The sequence below is a fragment of the Protopterus annectens genome, chromosome 7.part0 (assembly GCF_019279795.1).
Source record: "Protopterus annectens isolate FY-2018-M chromosome 7.part0, PAN1.0, whole genome shotgun sequence".
In the NCBI taxonomy this organism is placed as follows: domain Eukaryota; kingdom Metazoa; phylum Chordata; order Ceratodontiformes; family Protopteridae; genus Protopterus; species Protopterus annectens.
In genome coordinates this window covers 1,246,285,892-1,246,298,999 of record NC_056739.1, presented here as the reverse complement: position 1 = coordinate 1,246,298,999, position 13,108 = coordinate 1,246,285,892, and the positions used below count along the sequence as shown (strand labels likewise).

General features: G+C 38.9%; 1 protein-coding gene across 1 annotated transcript in view; it reads left to right on the top strand.

The window, feature by feature from the left end:
• MEGF11 (multiple EGF like domains 11) overlaps positions 1 to 13,108 on the top strand; it is a 4,956,374-nt gene that overhangs the window by 3,650,375 nt on the left and 1,292,891 nt on the right. Inside the window, 1 exon segment of the mRNA XM_044077861.1 lies at positions 7,469 to 7,681. Coding sequence (XP_043933796.1) covers positions 7,469 to 7,681 — 213 coding nt within the window.

Here is a 13,108-nt window from a genome sequence, read left to right as displayed (position 1 = left end):
TTCAGTATGGATGTTCTGTCTGTGGGCTTATTATCTCTAGTCGGGGTAATAATGAGTTGTTTGAAGCCCAATAGCTTGATACTGCATGTGGGTGTTTTGGATGCAATTTGCAGGCAATCTATATTTAGGTACCCAAGAATTAAAGTGGAATATTCTAGGTTACTGAGGAGAGTAAATCTTCAGTGATGGGTATACTATTACCAGGAGAGATGAATGTAACTAGTTAGTAATGACCAGAGAGATCAATTCTTATTTTAGCTGGCTTGTTGTTTTTCTAGTTAAATAAAAAAGTAAAATTGTAGGAGCACAAAGTGTTTTATGGCTTTGATAGCTATAAAACACTTAAACACTTAAGCACTGATAAGCGACAGTGGCCTGAATCTGTGTACCTCTGACACATCATACCTCTGAACTGTCTCCCGTTTTGCAAAATGTCCTAGATTTTGCCTCATATTTTGCCCTCTGACTCATAAGAGTGTTGATTTTGTAGTAAATTATTAAGGATTACAGTCAATAAATAATGTTAAAGATTAGAGTTTCATAATTCTTATTGTTCAGAAAATACATCTTGATGAAAACCCTCTTGTTCTGGTAAGTGAATTTGAATGATATTTAAAATTATCACTGATTTTAAGCTTTTGTTCTACCCCCGTTATTTTTGTTTTTGTCCATGATTCTTGAACAAAGAAGTTGATAGCTGTATGACAGATGAACGGGTTTAAAAGCTGTTAAACACTTCAGTCTGCTTTTTTGAAGGGCAGCACAAGTGTTTTACAGCTTGTACATGCTATTACCATTAGCTACTGCTCTTCTTTAGCAGTTGATATGGATTGCCTAGCTTGAGACTACAGCACAAGAGCTCAGAAAGCCATGCATAAAACATGCACATCAGAGAGGTGTTACTAGACTTGTCTTTTCTTTAGATTTCATTTAGTAATCAGTACACCCATGTGCTACATTTTTCTTCTAAACCATTGCTAACAATACTAGCTTGACATCTGAAATTCTTTGATAGCATAACCACCTGATACCTCTGTTATTTCATCTCTTCTATTTCATTACATATTTGCCTATTTCCCATCATACCGATGCAACTGATACTCCCCCAAACTGTTATCTTAAGTTAATATACATTAAAGATGTTGACTTTTGCAAATACAACATTTTTAAGCATCAATGATTTGGAACATACCAATCTGATATATAACATTTTCCCCGTGGATCTTTTAAATATTATTTATTTGTTTATTTTACATTTCTGACAATAGAGTGAGAGCAATGTCTTGGTATGACTTTCAATCGAGCGGACATTAGGTAGTAGCAGTGGCAGCAGCATGATACAGGACCGAGGGCTATGAACACTCTGCAGCAAAGTCAGTAGTTATATCCTGATCCCGAATATGTACCCCACTGAATCATTCTCCTTTTAATCTCTTCCACTCCCTGGTATGCTATTGTGTTATAAAATCAAAGAAGTTTAAGAAGATGACAAATAATGAAGACTATATGAAGCCTTTTTTTGAATATGCTAACAGTCTTTCCTGGTAAGTTGGTAATTTCTTATTGAAGAATGTTTTCCATATATCAGAACACAACAATGCATCATGAAGTAAAGCCACAATTAAGACTCTGGTTACTTCAACTATTTTTTTTTTTATTTCTTGGCTAGTTTAGTCCCACTAGGCTAGTGGACTCTTTTCAGGGGAGATTCAAGGGGGTATTTATGCTACTAGGGGAAATTTGGTCAGGCTATTAAGGAACTTCCCTTCTCTTTTTGACAGATGCAGTAGAATCTTTTACATTCACCTGAGCTACTGCCAACTCAAGTAGATAGGACCTCAGTCTAAAATTTCATCCAAAGGACAATGCACTCAGAATTACACACCTCCCCTTATTTCGCATTACTGTGTCAGCAATCCATCTACCTGGTATGAGAATAGAACCCACAGCCTTCTGCACCAAAGGTGAGTGTGCTACCATTTGCACCACTAAGACTGCCTAGGTGGTAAGTTATAGAGTTTTACTGAGCGGTGTTCTTGTTCTGCAACTTATCCACACAATAAAATATGTTTTTACTCTAGTGGCAGAACAAGTATTTTATTCTTTCTTCAGATCTGGTTCTTAAAATAGGAATGCCTGCAGACGTTTGCTTAGGTGGTAATGCTATAATCTCAACAATAAACAACACTGGAATATACTCACACTCACACAAAAGCTACAATTATTATCATCCATTAATTCATTTTCAGGCCACAGGGATGTCATTATTGAGAAGCAGGTAGAAAAATCCATCCATTTAGGTACAACAGTAACAAAAATCATGAGTTGGGTCTTGCTTGAATGAAAAAAGGATAATTACTTCCAGAGCCAGATCCAGCGCTAAGTGACTTAGGCAGTTGCCTAGGGCCTGTGTTGGCGAACGCTCTTTGATCGACTGCTTAACATCAAACACACTAAATAGCAAAGACACAGAACAGCAATATTTTTCCCTGGGAAAAAAAATCGCTGTTCCGTGTCTTTGCTATATAGTGCATTTAACGTTTGCGTGTCCATCAAAAAGCATTCGCACTTATCAGCTTTCGAAAGATGATACAGACCCGAAAATTTAATACAACAAAAAAGATTGTAGAGAAACATTACAGGAAGATGATGTCCATGCAGAGCAAAACAGTTTCTCAAGCAACAGATCCATTCCCGCAGTTAGTGCATAGAAGGGTGTGTGTCCACGTCTGTGTATCTGTGTAACTTAGGAGCAATGTCTAGCTAAGTGACTTTGCTCAGAGTCAAACTGTGAAGCTTAATTATTGGTAGGCAAGTACGTTAAACCTCCATACCAACAACCAGGTCTCCTTTAATTAATTAATTTAATTAATTAATTTATTTATTTATTTATTTATTTATTTGTTTATTTATTGAGTTTGTAAATCATTGAGCATTACAGTCTGTCAGTTTCAGAAATAGAGTTTCATAGTTATGTTGTTCATATTCAGTGTCAGTGGTGCAAGAGGTAAACCACATACTTTTGGAGCAGAAGGCTGTGTGTTCTATTCCCAAACCAGCTAGAATGATTGTTTACATTAAAGTGCATAATATGGGGTAGAGGGTTGCACTCCTAAGTATGTATTCTTTTGACTGAGATGCCTAGCAACTATGAACCTGTTGTCAGTTTGCTGGCCTTTTCCTTTTGTATATCACCAGCACACCAGTTTTTAATGCAACATCGGTAATTTATTCTCTAAAACAGGCAGGCACTGCATTTACAGATGAACCTCTGAAGTGCAAAGCTGTTTGCCAGCAACAACCTCTTCATTAGTGATAGTTCTCTTTAATGTGGAATTATGCAGGAAGCATTTACTTCTGAAGAGATTTTACATAGTGACTGATACTGGTGGATTATAATAGCACCAGTTTGAGTGGCATCTTATGGATGAAATGTTCTGAAATTATAGTTTTATCATTATTGGGCCATACATTTTGTTTTACTGCTTCCTGGAAAAAATGTTCAAAACTACACATTTAAAGAATGTTCTAACAAGTGTTGCTGTATCAGACAAGAAATATAATTTAATACAGTCAGAAAGGTGAATCAAAGAACATACGCATTCGTGCATGGTCCCAAAAATGTGTGCATGGTTTGAAAACAGCCCAAAGGTACACTTAATCTGCTCCTGGCCTGATGCATTCTCAATGAATGAAGGCCAGTTTCAAGGGCAGAGAAGTTTACTATCACTCATGCTATGTCTGTTTTATTGTGTGACTGTATTGTTTTGTTTATCAAATAGTTATGAGTGTTTCTGCTATCAAATTTGAAATAAAAGTTTTAAATTAAATCCAAATAGCTGTAATCATTGCACAAGTAATGCAGAAAATAGTATGCAAATGGGCAGGTTTGAACAGTGTTTATGGTGACTGGGGAGAGATAGCCTAGTAATGGGACACTGAATGGCTGTGGGGTGGTGGTGGGCCAATCCATTACCCTGCCTAGGGCCCCATTTGACCATGATCTGGCTCTGATTTCTTTCACCTCCTTAATGAACTGCACTGAAATATATATGCATAATTCTACCAGTAATCAACTGACATAAAGTATAACCGTGTTACCCTGATATAGTATTCACATGAAAGACAAGAAAGAAGTTTGCATCAAAAAGCCTGCAAAAATGCTGATTCTTGCAAGTTACTTTATCTAAGAGCTTACAATCCATGACTCTTGCCTGTTTTTTGCAATCCCACAGATTCTTGACATACAGTAATTTCTCTAAATCTGTGGCAATTAATGTCCCACTTGTTACTGCTACAGAGAATGGAGCAAATAGATAAAAAAAGTATCCTGCATAAATCAGTACAGGTGGCAAACACATGAGCTTTTGTCACTGGTACTATTGAATGAAAACAGAAACAAGATAAGGCTTTTAAACACTTTAGTCTGCCTTATTATGCCTGGCATTATTAAAAAAGTCAGATTTCTATACAAACAGTGCCATTGTGTAATAACAATAAGTCATATCTAACTGGTGGTAGTGGTGATTTGTTTACAGTTTTGTTTGTTCACTCAGCTTTTGTCTTCATGGCTAAACCATGCTATCTGTGGGTAAACCTACAATTAATCTCACCCAAACATTGTTTACTGCCAAATTATAGCATGCTTCTCCTGCAAGTTAACTGTGCTTATTTTTATAAGTTGAATCTTCAATTATAAAATAGCAAATTTTAACAGAATACCATGTTTTGGTATGGGTTATGCTGAGAGCCCAAATTACTAAATTATAAAATTTGGCTTGAGTAAATATAAATGTAACCTAAACTCATGTATAGTATATTGCTGGTTCACTGTAACTGTTAGTTTGTTGGTTTGTACTTTTTATATTTCATTTTCTAATGTTTATTTATCAGTATAATAAAACAGATCCTTCAGTTAAAGCCTGTAAATAAATACATACATATAAATGCCTCACATTTAAATTACAAAAAAACAGAGAAAAAAATAATACATTACATCTAGATTTATTCTGAATTAAAATTTGATTGTTTATAGAGGCCCCTTCCCATTACACAGCCACATCTCAAGCACACACGCACACACACACACACACACACACACACACGCGCGCACATACACGCACGTGCACACACACACACACACACACACACACACACACACACACACACACACACACACACACACACACACACACAGCTGTGTCACTTCTTTAAATCATCTGTTGATGCATCTTACCTAGAAATGAAAGCCTGTAAGTTAAAAACTGTGTGCTTAATGTAAATTATATTTTTAGAATATTATTGAATTGTGACAGACTAATACTAAAATAAAATAAATTAAAAGTCACTAATATTTAAAAAGCCACTATAGCTGCTTAGACTTAGACTATATATTTTTAAGAAATAAATTTGAAATTAAATCAATGGTTGTAATGTGACTCAAACATCTGAAGTATTAAGATAATATGAGAAAGTTACTTTGATGAAAGTGGCTTTGATGATATATTTTGAATTTTTGTAAATGTATTACAGCAAGAGAAGAAAAACATGGTGCTTTGTGAGGAAATGTAGACATCTGCTGTTTATCATTTAATGGCTAAGTCACTTTTTTAATGCTACCACTCACACATTTAGCACAAGAAATTGAAACAAAGCCAAAGATAATGGGCCCAAAAATTATGAAAACATTTAAATATTGCTCTTATAAACGTAGAAAGTTTCTAGAATACAAGGTGCTATGTTAGTGTACATTTTCTGAAAGATATGAAGTCTGAAACTCAAATGACTTCACTCCTTAATGATTTGCCAGAAAACCATATTTATGAATAGCAGATGAAAAATATGAGACAAAAATCTGGATATTGTGCAAAAATCTGGAGAGTTGATACGTAGAATAATTAAGGAACTCACTCAAAACTGAAATGACTCATAGCAGCAAACCTTTTGACAGACTGCTGTAACCAAAATAGAATCTAATATTTGCTTTCAAATCATTTTTTCATCACTAAACAAGGACAAAGTGAAGAATGATATTTAGTAAGCTTCGGTATTACAGAGGTATTGCTATTTCAAAGTGCTGTTAGGTGTTAAGTTGATGCAGTAAAAGAGTGTATTTCTTATCACAGTGAATTTATTCACATTTAGATCAGCTCCAGACCTATGTAAGTAGTGCTTACTCTTGTCCAAGCCTGTCAGCTACACCCTTTTGGTGTTGATCGTTAGCATGCCAGGATGTCCACAACAAGTCTATCCATCCATCCTCAACCCCATTTTCCCATTTTGCACATGGGGTCAGGGTGTCACTTTAACAGTGATGATCATCTCGAACCAAGGTTTACACCACCGGGTGGCTAATTTTCTTTTAAATCACAGCATTAAAAACTCCAAAAGGTTGGTCTAAAATTATTCTGTGCATTTTGCAAAAAGGTAAAATCTTTGTTAGCAGCTCTCTGCAAGTGAATTTATTGTTTTGTGTTTTTTGTCATAAGAAATTGTAGCATTGCAGTTACACTAAAGAAAATAGGGGATGTATGCCTAATGAGAAGTTTTAAAAGTAATCCCAGTACTTAATGTTTGGAAAACATTCATTTTCGCTTTGTTGACATGACTTTTGTGGTGTTAACTACTATGAGGGTGTACAAAGTTCTGTAAAACAAACTAATACATGGATTATTCTATATTTTATTTAAACTAAAAGTTAACATTTGAATTTGCTGTTATATTTCAATTAGTAAGTAGTATCTATATTTTTGTGCAGCATTGCGCTACCCAGCTACCTTGACATGACAGGGTCAGCCAACACTGATTCAGACTCCCTTGTAACTCCCATTGCTCTGTTCTCCCTTGGACCACCATAAGTGGGGGATACACTGGGTAGATCTCTTCACTCCATACTGAAACGGTTGGTTACTGGAGCTTTAAAAGCCTTGTGACTTGGCAAAGGAGCAGATGTGGGAGGGTTTGTCCTTCAGCAGCCAATTATTTCACATAGTGAGGCTGTACTCCATATTCTCTTGATGTGCAGGCTTACCTAACGGTGTATGGGAGCACCATGACAACTGTAAATGGAGCATTGCATCTCCATAATAACACACACCTGCACATCCCCCACATACCCATACCTGCCTTTTGACAATCTTCGCCTCTGCTAAGAAACACATAACAGGTGAATCTTCCCAGCACATCTTCCCTTTTCCTCCTCCCTGAAATAGGCAAGTAGCCTTTGCCCCATCATTCCTCTCTCCCAGCTGCTGGGTAACTATCTGGGACACAGTCAAGGCTTTACCCTCTCTGTCACACAGCTGAACAATGAACTACTATTTATGAAGTTTTGTTACTCAGAAATGGTTGGAAAAGTGAACTGACTGCTCCTAATATGTATTTAAGAAGCATTTCTCATTGACATCATGCATCTAAAGCTATGTAAGTCTTCTATTCCTTTCTGACTCATAAATTTCTCTTTATGTAGATGTCAGGAGGAATGCCCCATTGGGATGTATGGCTTTCATTGTGCCCAGAAGTGTGATTGCATGAACGGTGGAAAGTGCTACCACATCAATGGGGTCTGCATGTGTGAGCCTGGATTCAAAGGTACTCGTTGCCAGAAACGAATGTGTCCCGAGGGGCAGTATGGGCTGAAGTGCGACAAAAGCTGCCCATGTAATGCAACAAACACAGTAAGGTAAGAAGCAGAAAAAACATTCTTCTCGGTCTGTTATGAACTGATTGTTGATGAGTGATGATTGTTTGGGAACAATTAACTAATTTCTCAGTCTGTTTAATGGAAATGGAAATAGTGCAGAGAGAGTAAAATTAGCAACAACATTAAAGAACGCAGTTCTTCTTTTTTACAGCCACACACACAAAGTCAATATTTAACTAGAAAAGGCTATAGGGTTCATGGCTCATCAGAACAAATTTTACTGCCACTCTGGCTCAGTTTCTGACTTAAACATATCATTTATTAGTAGCAAGAGCACACGCGCATGCACGTGCGCACACACAAATACACACACACACACACACACACACACACACACACACACACACACACACACACACACACACACACACACACACACACACGCACACACACACACACACACACACACACACACACACACACACACACACACACACACACACACACACACACACACACACACACACGCACACATACACATGCACACACATGCACAAGCACACACACGCATACACATGCACAAGCACACACACGCACACACACGCACACTCTTGTGGACCTATTTGTCACCTGTATTGTACACCCACTCTGTAGCAGTCTTGAGTAATTTTGCAGCTCTGGGATCCAAGAAGGAGAACATGACAAGCCATCGTTTTGTTCTCGGAAGCTGCCATATTGTTTTGGTACTGCTTTATGCAAAAGTAGCTGTCAGTATTTTCCACAAACTCATTAGTGAGCAGAGCTGCAACTTTGACTATATCAGCAACAACAGTTGGAATCATGCCATTAATTCTGCAAATATATTATTGCAGAAACATACAGTGCTGCTGCTCAAATACAATTATAAAACTGAGGCCCAGAAGTTAGAAGTGCTGCTAACCCTGTCAATAGTGAAACTGAATTTATTTGTAGTGAAAGAGAATGGACCAGCTGAGCAATGGACTGTAAAATTGGATGCATTTGCAGTAGCTCAGAAGGAAAGTCATGGGTACTAGACTGCAGAAGTAGTCATGACTGCATCTGCTGGAATTGAAGCAACTAAGAAAGCGTCACAACCATGACAGTGGTTAAGGGAAAGAATAAGTAAGTTCTAATCTAAACCATAAAACAGATATGACCGTAGAAATCAGAAGTAATACTGCTTAATCCTAAACCATAAAAGAATTCATGAAGACAGCAGTGTGGAACGAAACAGACAAGTAAGTACCAGAGCATAAAGCAGACATTGCAGCACTAGTCAGGAATAAAACAGATAAAAAAGCAATAGAACATAAAGGAGACACTGCTGCAGCATTCAGGAATGAAACAGATTAGTAAGTACTAGAATATAAAGAAGACATGGCTACAGCATTTGGGAATGAAACAGATGAGTACTAATGCATAAAGCTGGTACTGCTGCAGCAGTTAGGAATGAAACAGGCACACATGTAGTTGAACATAAAGCAGATGCTGCTTTAGTGGTCAAAAATGAAATAGATAAGTAAGTACTATAGCATAAAGCAGACGCAGTTGCAGCAATCAGGAATGAAACAATTGAGCAAGTACTAGAACATAAAGCAGATACCACTGCAACTGTCAGGAATTAAACAGATAAGTAAATATTAGAGTATAAAGCAAACACGTCTGCAGCAGTCAGGAATGAAAAAGATAAACAAGTACTGGAACGTAAGTCAGATGCAGTTGCAGCATTCAGGAATGAAGCAGATAATTAAGTAGTAGATCATAAAACAGGTACTGTTGCAGCAGTCAGGAATGAAACTAATAGGTTCATAGGTAGGTACTAGGCTATCGGCCCTAGGGCCTATATAAGCCTAGCCATAAAGGTACCCTGGCTTTCTCCACCCAAGAAAATTATTTTCCTGTACCCCTATCGAGCAGAGCCACAGAGGTGATCCCCGGGGTGAATTTCCTATTTCCCATCCAATCATCAAGATTTTCTTGAAGAGTGCTAATGAGGAGCTTTGTTTGATATAGATAGGTAGTTTGTATGGGAAGTCCCTGGGACAGGAATCTATCCCTCCAGCATGTTCTGTTTATTGTGGTGACAAGGTTAAGGTCCCTAAAGTGTGTAGCTTGGGAGGATTGGGATTTCTTTAAGTGGAGCATGTCCAACAGCTCTGGGTTTGACAAAGCTTTGTATGTTAGGCAGAAATCGCCTCTGAGTAGGAGATATGCGACGAAGTAAAGCTGGAGTTTTTTGAGACGGTCTGCATAGGGCATCTGTTTGAGGTTAGTAATCCTCTTTGTGAGGTATTTCTGTGGCCTTTCTAGTTGTTGTAGATGCCTTGTGAGGTACATAACAAAAGGGGCGTTGTACTCTATAATGGTATTAATGAGTGAAGAGTAGAGGGGAACAATGACCTCTGTTTTCCTGGACGAGAAACCTTTTGTGATGAGGTGTGCCACATAGAAGAATTTCCTGACTACAGTGGTGATGTGATTATCAAAGGAGAGTCTACTGTCCACCTGTGTCCCAAGGTCTCTTATCACACTTTCGGTGTTAAGTAGACTACCACCTATGCTCATGGGTACAGAGTTTTTACCAAAAGGGATGACAATGCACTTTTTGCCATTGAGCTTGAGGCCATGGCTTTGACACCAGGCATCTGTCTCAGTGAGGCCCTTTTGTAGGATGTCCACATTATTAGGAGTTTTGATTATGGCTCCTAGTTTGCAGTCATCTGCGAACTTCATTAGCCAAAGACATTCTGTGTTAGCCTGTACTTCAGAGAAGTAGATACCAAACAGGAGAGGACCCAGGACTGAACCCTGTGGTACTCCACTTGTCTGGTCTGAATTCGTATTTGGAGTCTGCTACTTTCACAGTGTGGGTTCTTAGTGAGCCAGCTGGCAACCCATTTTGTGACATAGGGATTTTTACCTAGTTTAGTGAGTTGATCTATAATTTCATAGTGGGGGATGGTGTCAAAAGCCTTGGCAAGATCTAGATAGGCTGTGTGAACCACCTTGCCTGACATAGCTATAGAATGCTTTGTGCTTGTCTTTAGAATCAGTGGCAATTTTGTTTTTGTAACTAGTTTTGGAGGATTTTATGAGGGATCTCAGCTTCTTACTGAGGCTGACCAAGGAGTTCCTCCAATCATGGAGTTTTACTCTTTTTTGCAACAGTTTCTTTCTTCTGTTGTAGAGTTTATTTATGACAGGGGCCCACCAGATTGGCTTCCTTTTTTTGGCAGATAACATCTTGGTTCTGTTAGGGATAGCACGATCCATGCAATCGTGTAAGTGCTAATAAAGTGCATTTGTGTAGTATTCAGCAGTTGTACCTCTATTGTCCGTCTGCATGGGTGTCGTGAAGTTTGCCACTTCTGTCTTAAGAAGCGTGAAGTTGGCTTTGGAGACATTTTTTACAGTGGTTTCCGTAATGGGGGTGGGGCGAGATGTGGATGTCTAGGGTGATTAGCTTGTGGTTAGATCTGACCAAAGAGGAATTGACCTCTGGTGTAGAACACCGGTTGCCCGTGTTGGTAATGACCAGGTCTAGGATACTGCTGCCCCTGGTGGGGGTGTGGATAAGTTGATCCAAGGCTTTGGAATTTATGAATTCCAGAAAACGTTGAGCAAAAGAGTTGGTACATGAGACGTTTATCCAGTTAATGGTGGGTAGTTGAAATTGCCCATTATTAGGGTGTTTGGTTGTACCCTAATATTTTCCAGTGTATCAAGAAATGAGGAGTGGAAATCCTGGGGCATGGTGGGGGATCTGTAGCAAGTTACAATTTGGATTGCGGTCTTGCCCAAAGTTAGTTGCACTTGGATAATCTCGGATGCATTATGCTGAGCAACTAGCCTGGAGGTGTGGATATCCTTAATGAATATGGACACACCTTCACCTTTAGTATTTCAGTCCAGGTTAGGTGGCTGAAATGTGTGGTATGAATTATAGCCTGGTAATGCAGGGGTGCTCTCTGGAGTCTTGAACCAGGTCTTTGTCACTGCACAGATGTCGATGTTCTCCATTTTAAGGAGTGCCTCGAGTGAATGCATTTTGAGGTTTAGACGTCTAGCATTGAGTAGCATTACCCTCAGATTTTGCTTGCTTGTACCTGTTACAGTGGTGAATTTGTCATTTGAACCTTGCCTTAAAAAGGCATTATAGGGGTGGCAAGAGCCTTAGCCAGTATCTGGAATCCCAAGGGCGACAGGTGCAAGCCATAGTTGGCAAAGCATCGTGGTCTGTCGATCATGTCATCCCAGGCAGCCAGAAACTGGATCCCCTTAGAATGACACCAGAAGCTTAGCCAATTGTTGAAGTCAATCATTTTGTCCTTGTACTGTGGTATCATTCTGGGTGACGGCAGGATGCTACTCAGGGCTAGGGTCATTCTTGCCTGGGCTATAAGATCAGAGAGCTCCTCTATGTCTCTTTTCATGTAGTCCAGGGAGGTATGTCTCAAGTCATTCATACCAACATGGACAATGACAAAGTCATATTTGTACTTGTTGGGAAGTGACCTGAGTGCATGCATTATGTGGCAGATCCTGGCACCCAACAGGCAGCTGACAGTAACTTTCTTCCTGTTTAGCCTGGTGAGTAAAACATCAGTGTGCCTGACTATAGAGTCACCTATGACTAGAGTTTTGGGTACATTGTTATGCCTTATGGGCTGTGGTTGAGTGGCACACTGAGTTTGTGGGCTATGTGTCATTTGGGTTGTGTTGAAGGGTGGATGTTGCTTGTGTTTCTGCTTTGGAGGTCTCTGTTGCTTGAGCAGATTTTTATTGAGAGCCTCCACAAATGTAGGTGTGTGTTTTGTGTTGCTATGTGTGTGTTTTGGTAGTGTAGGTTTTGAGGGACTATGTGATGAGTGTGGTGTGGTGCAAGTATTTACCTTCTCCTTTTGACTGTCTAGTCCAGACTTGGGTGAAGAGAGCTTTGCTTCCAGTTTGGCTATATAAGTGCATTTCTCATATGTTGTAGTGTTGGGTGGTAGGAGGAGAGGGTTGTCTGTGTACATGAGGCAATTGCTGCATTGCCCCAAGATGCCCAGATTCATCAGGTAGAAAGGAGAAAACACCGGGAGCTAACCCTTAGACATGCCTGGATAGGTGCTTATTTATTAAGTACTAAAAACTGTTTTCCTCTAGACAAGTGAGGAAAGTTGAGTGCTGTAGTAATTTGTAGCTTATTTAGTGCTTACAACGAGTTCTGAACAAGTGCTGAGCTCAAAGAAACAGATTTAATTGCTAAAACTAAAAAACTGGCTAGTTCTAAGGGAAAATTTGAACAGCAGACTTTATGGCACCCGGAATACTTTAACCCTAGCTAAGGGGCGATGCATAAAGTGTTTCTTTTTTTTATATATAACAGTAGCAAATGAGCAAACTGATTTAAACAAATTAACCAATTACCCAATAAAACGCTAAAAACTAAGCACCATTCCA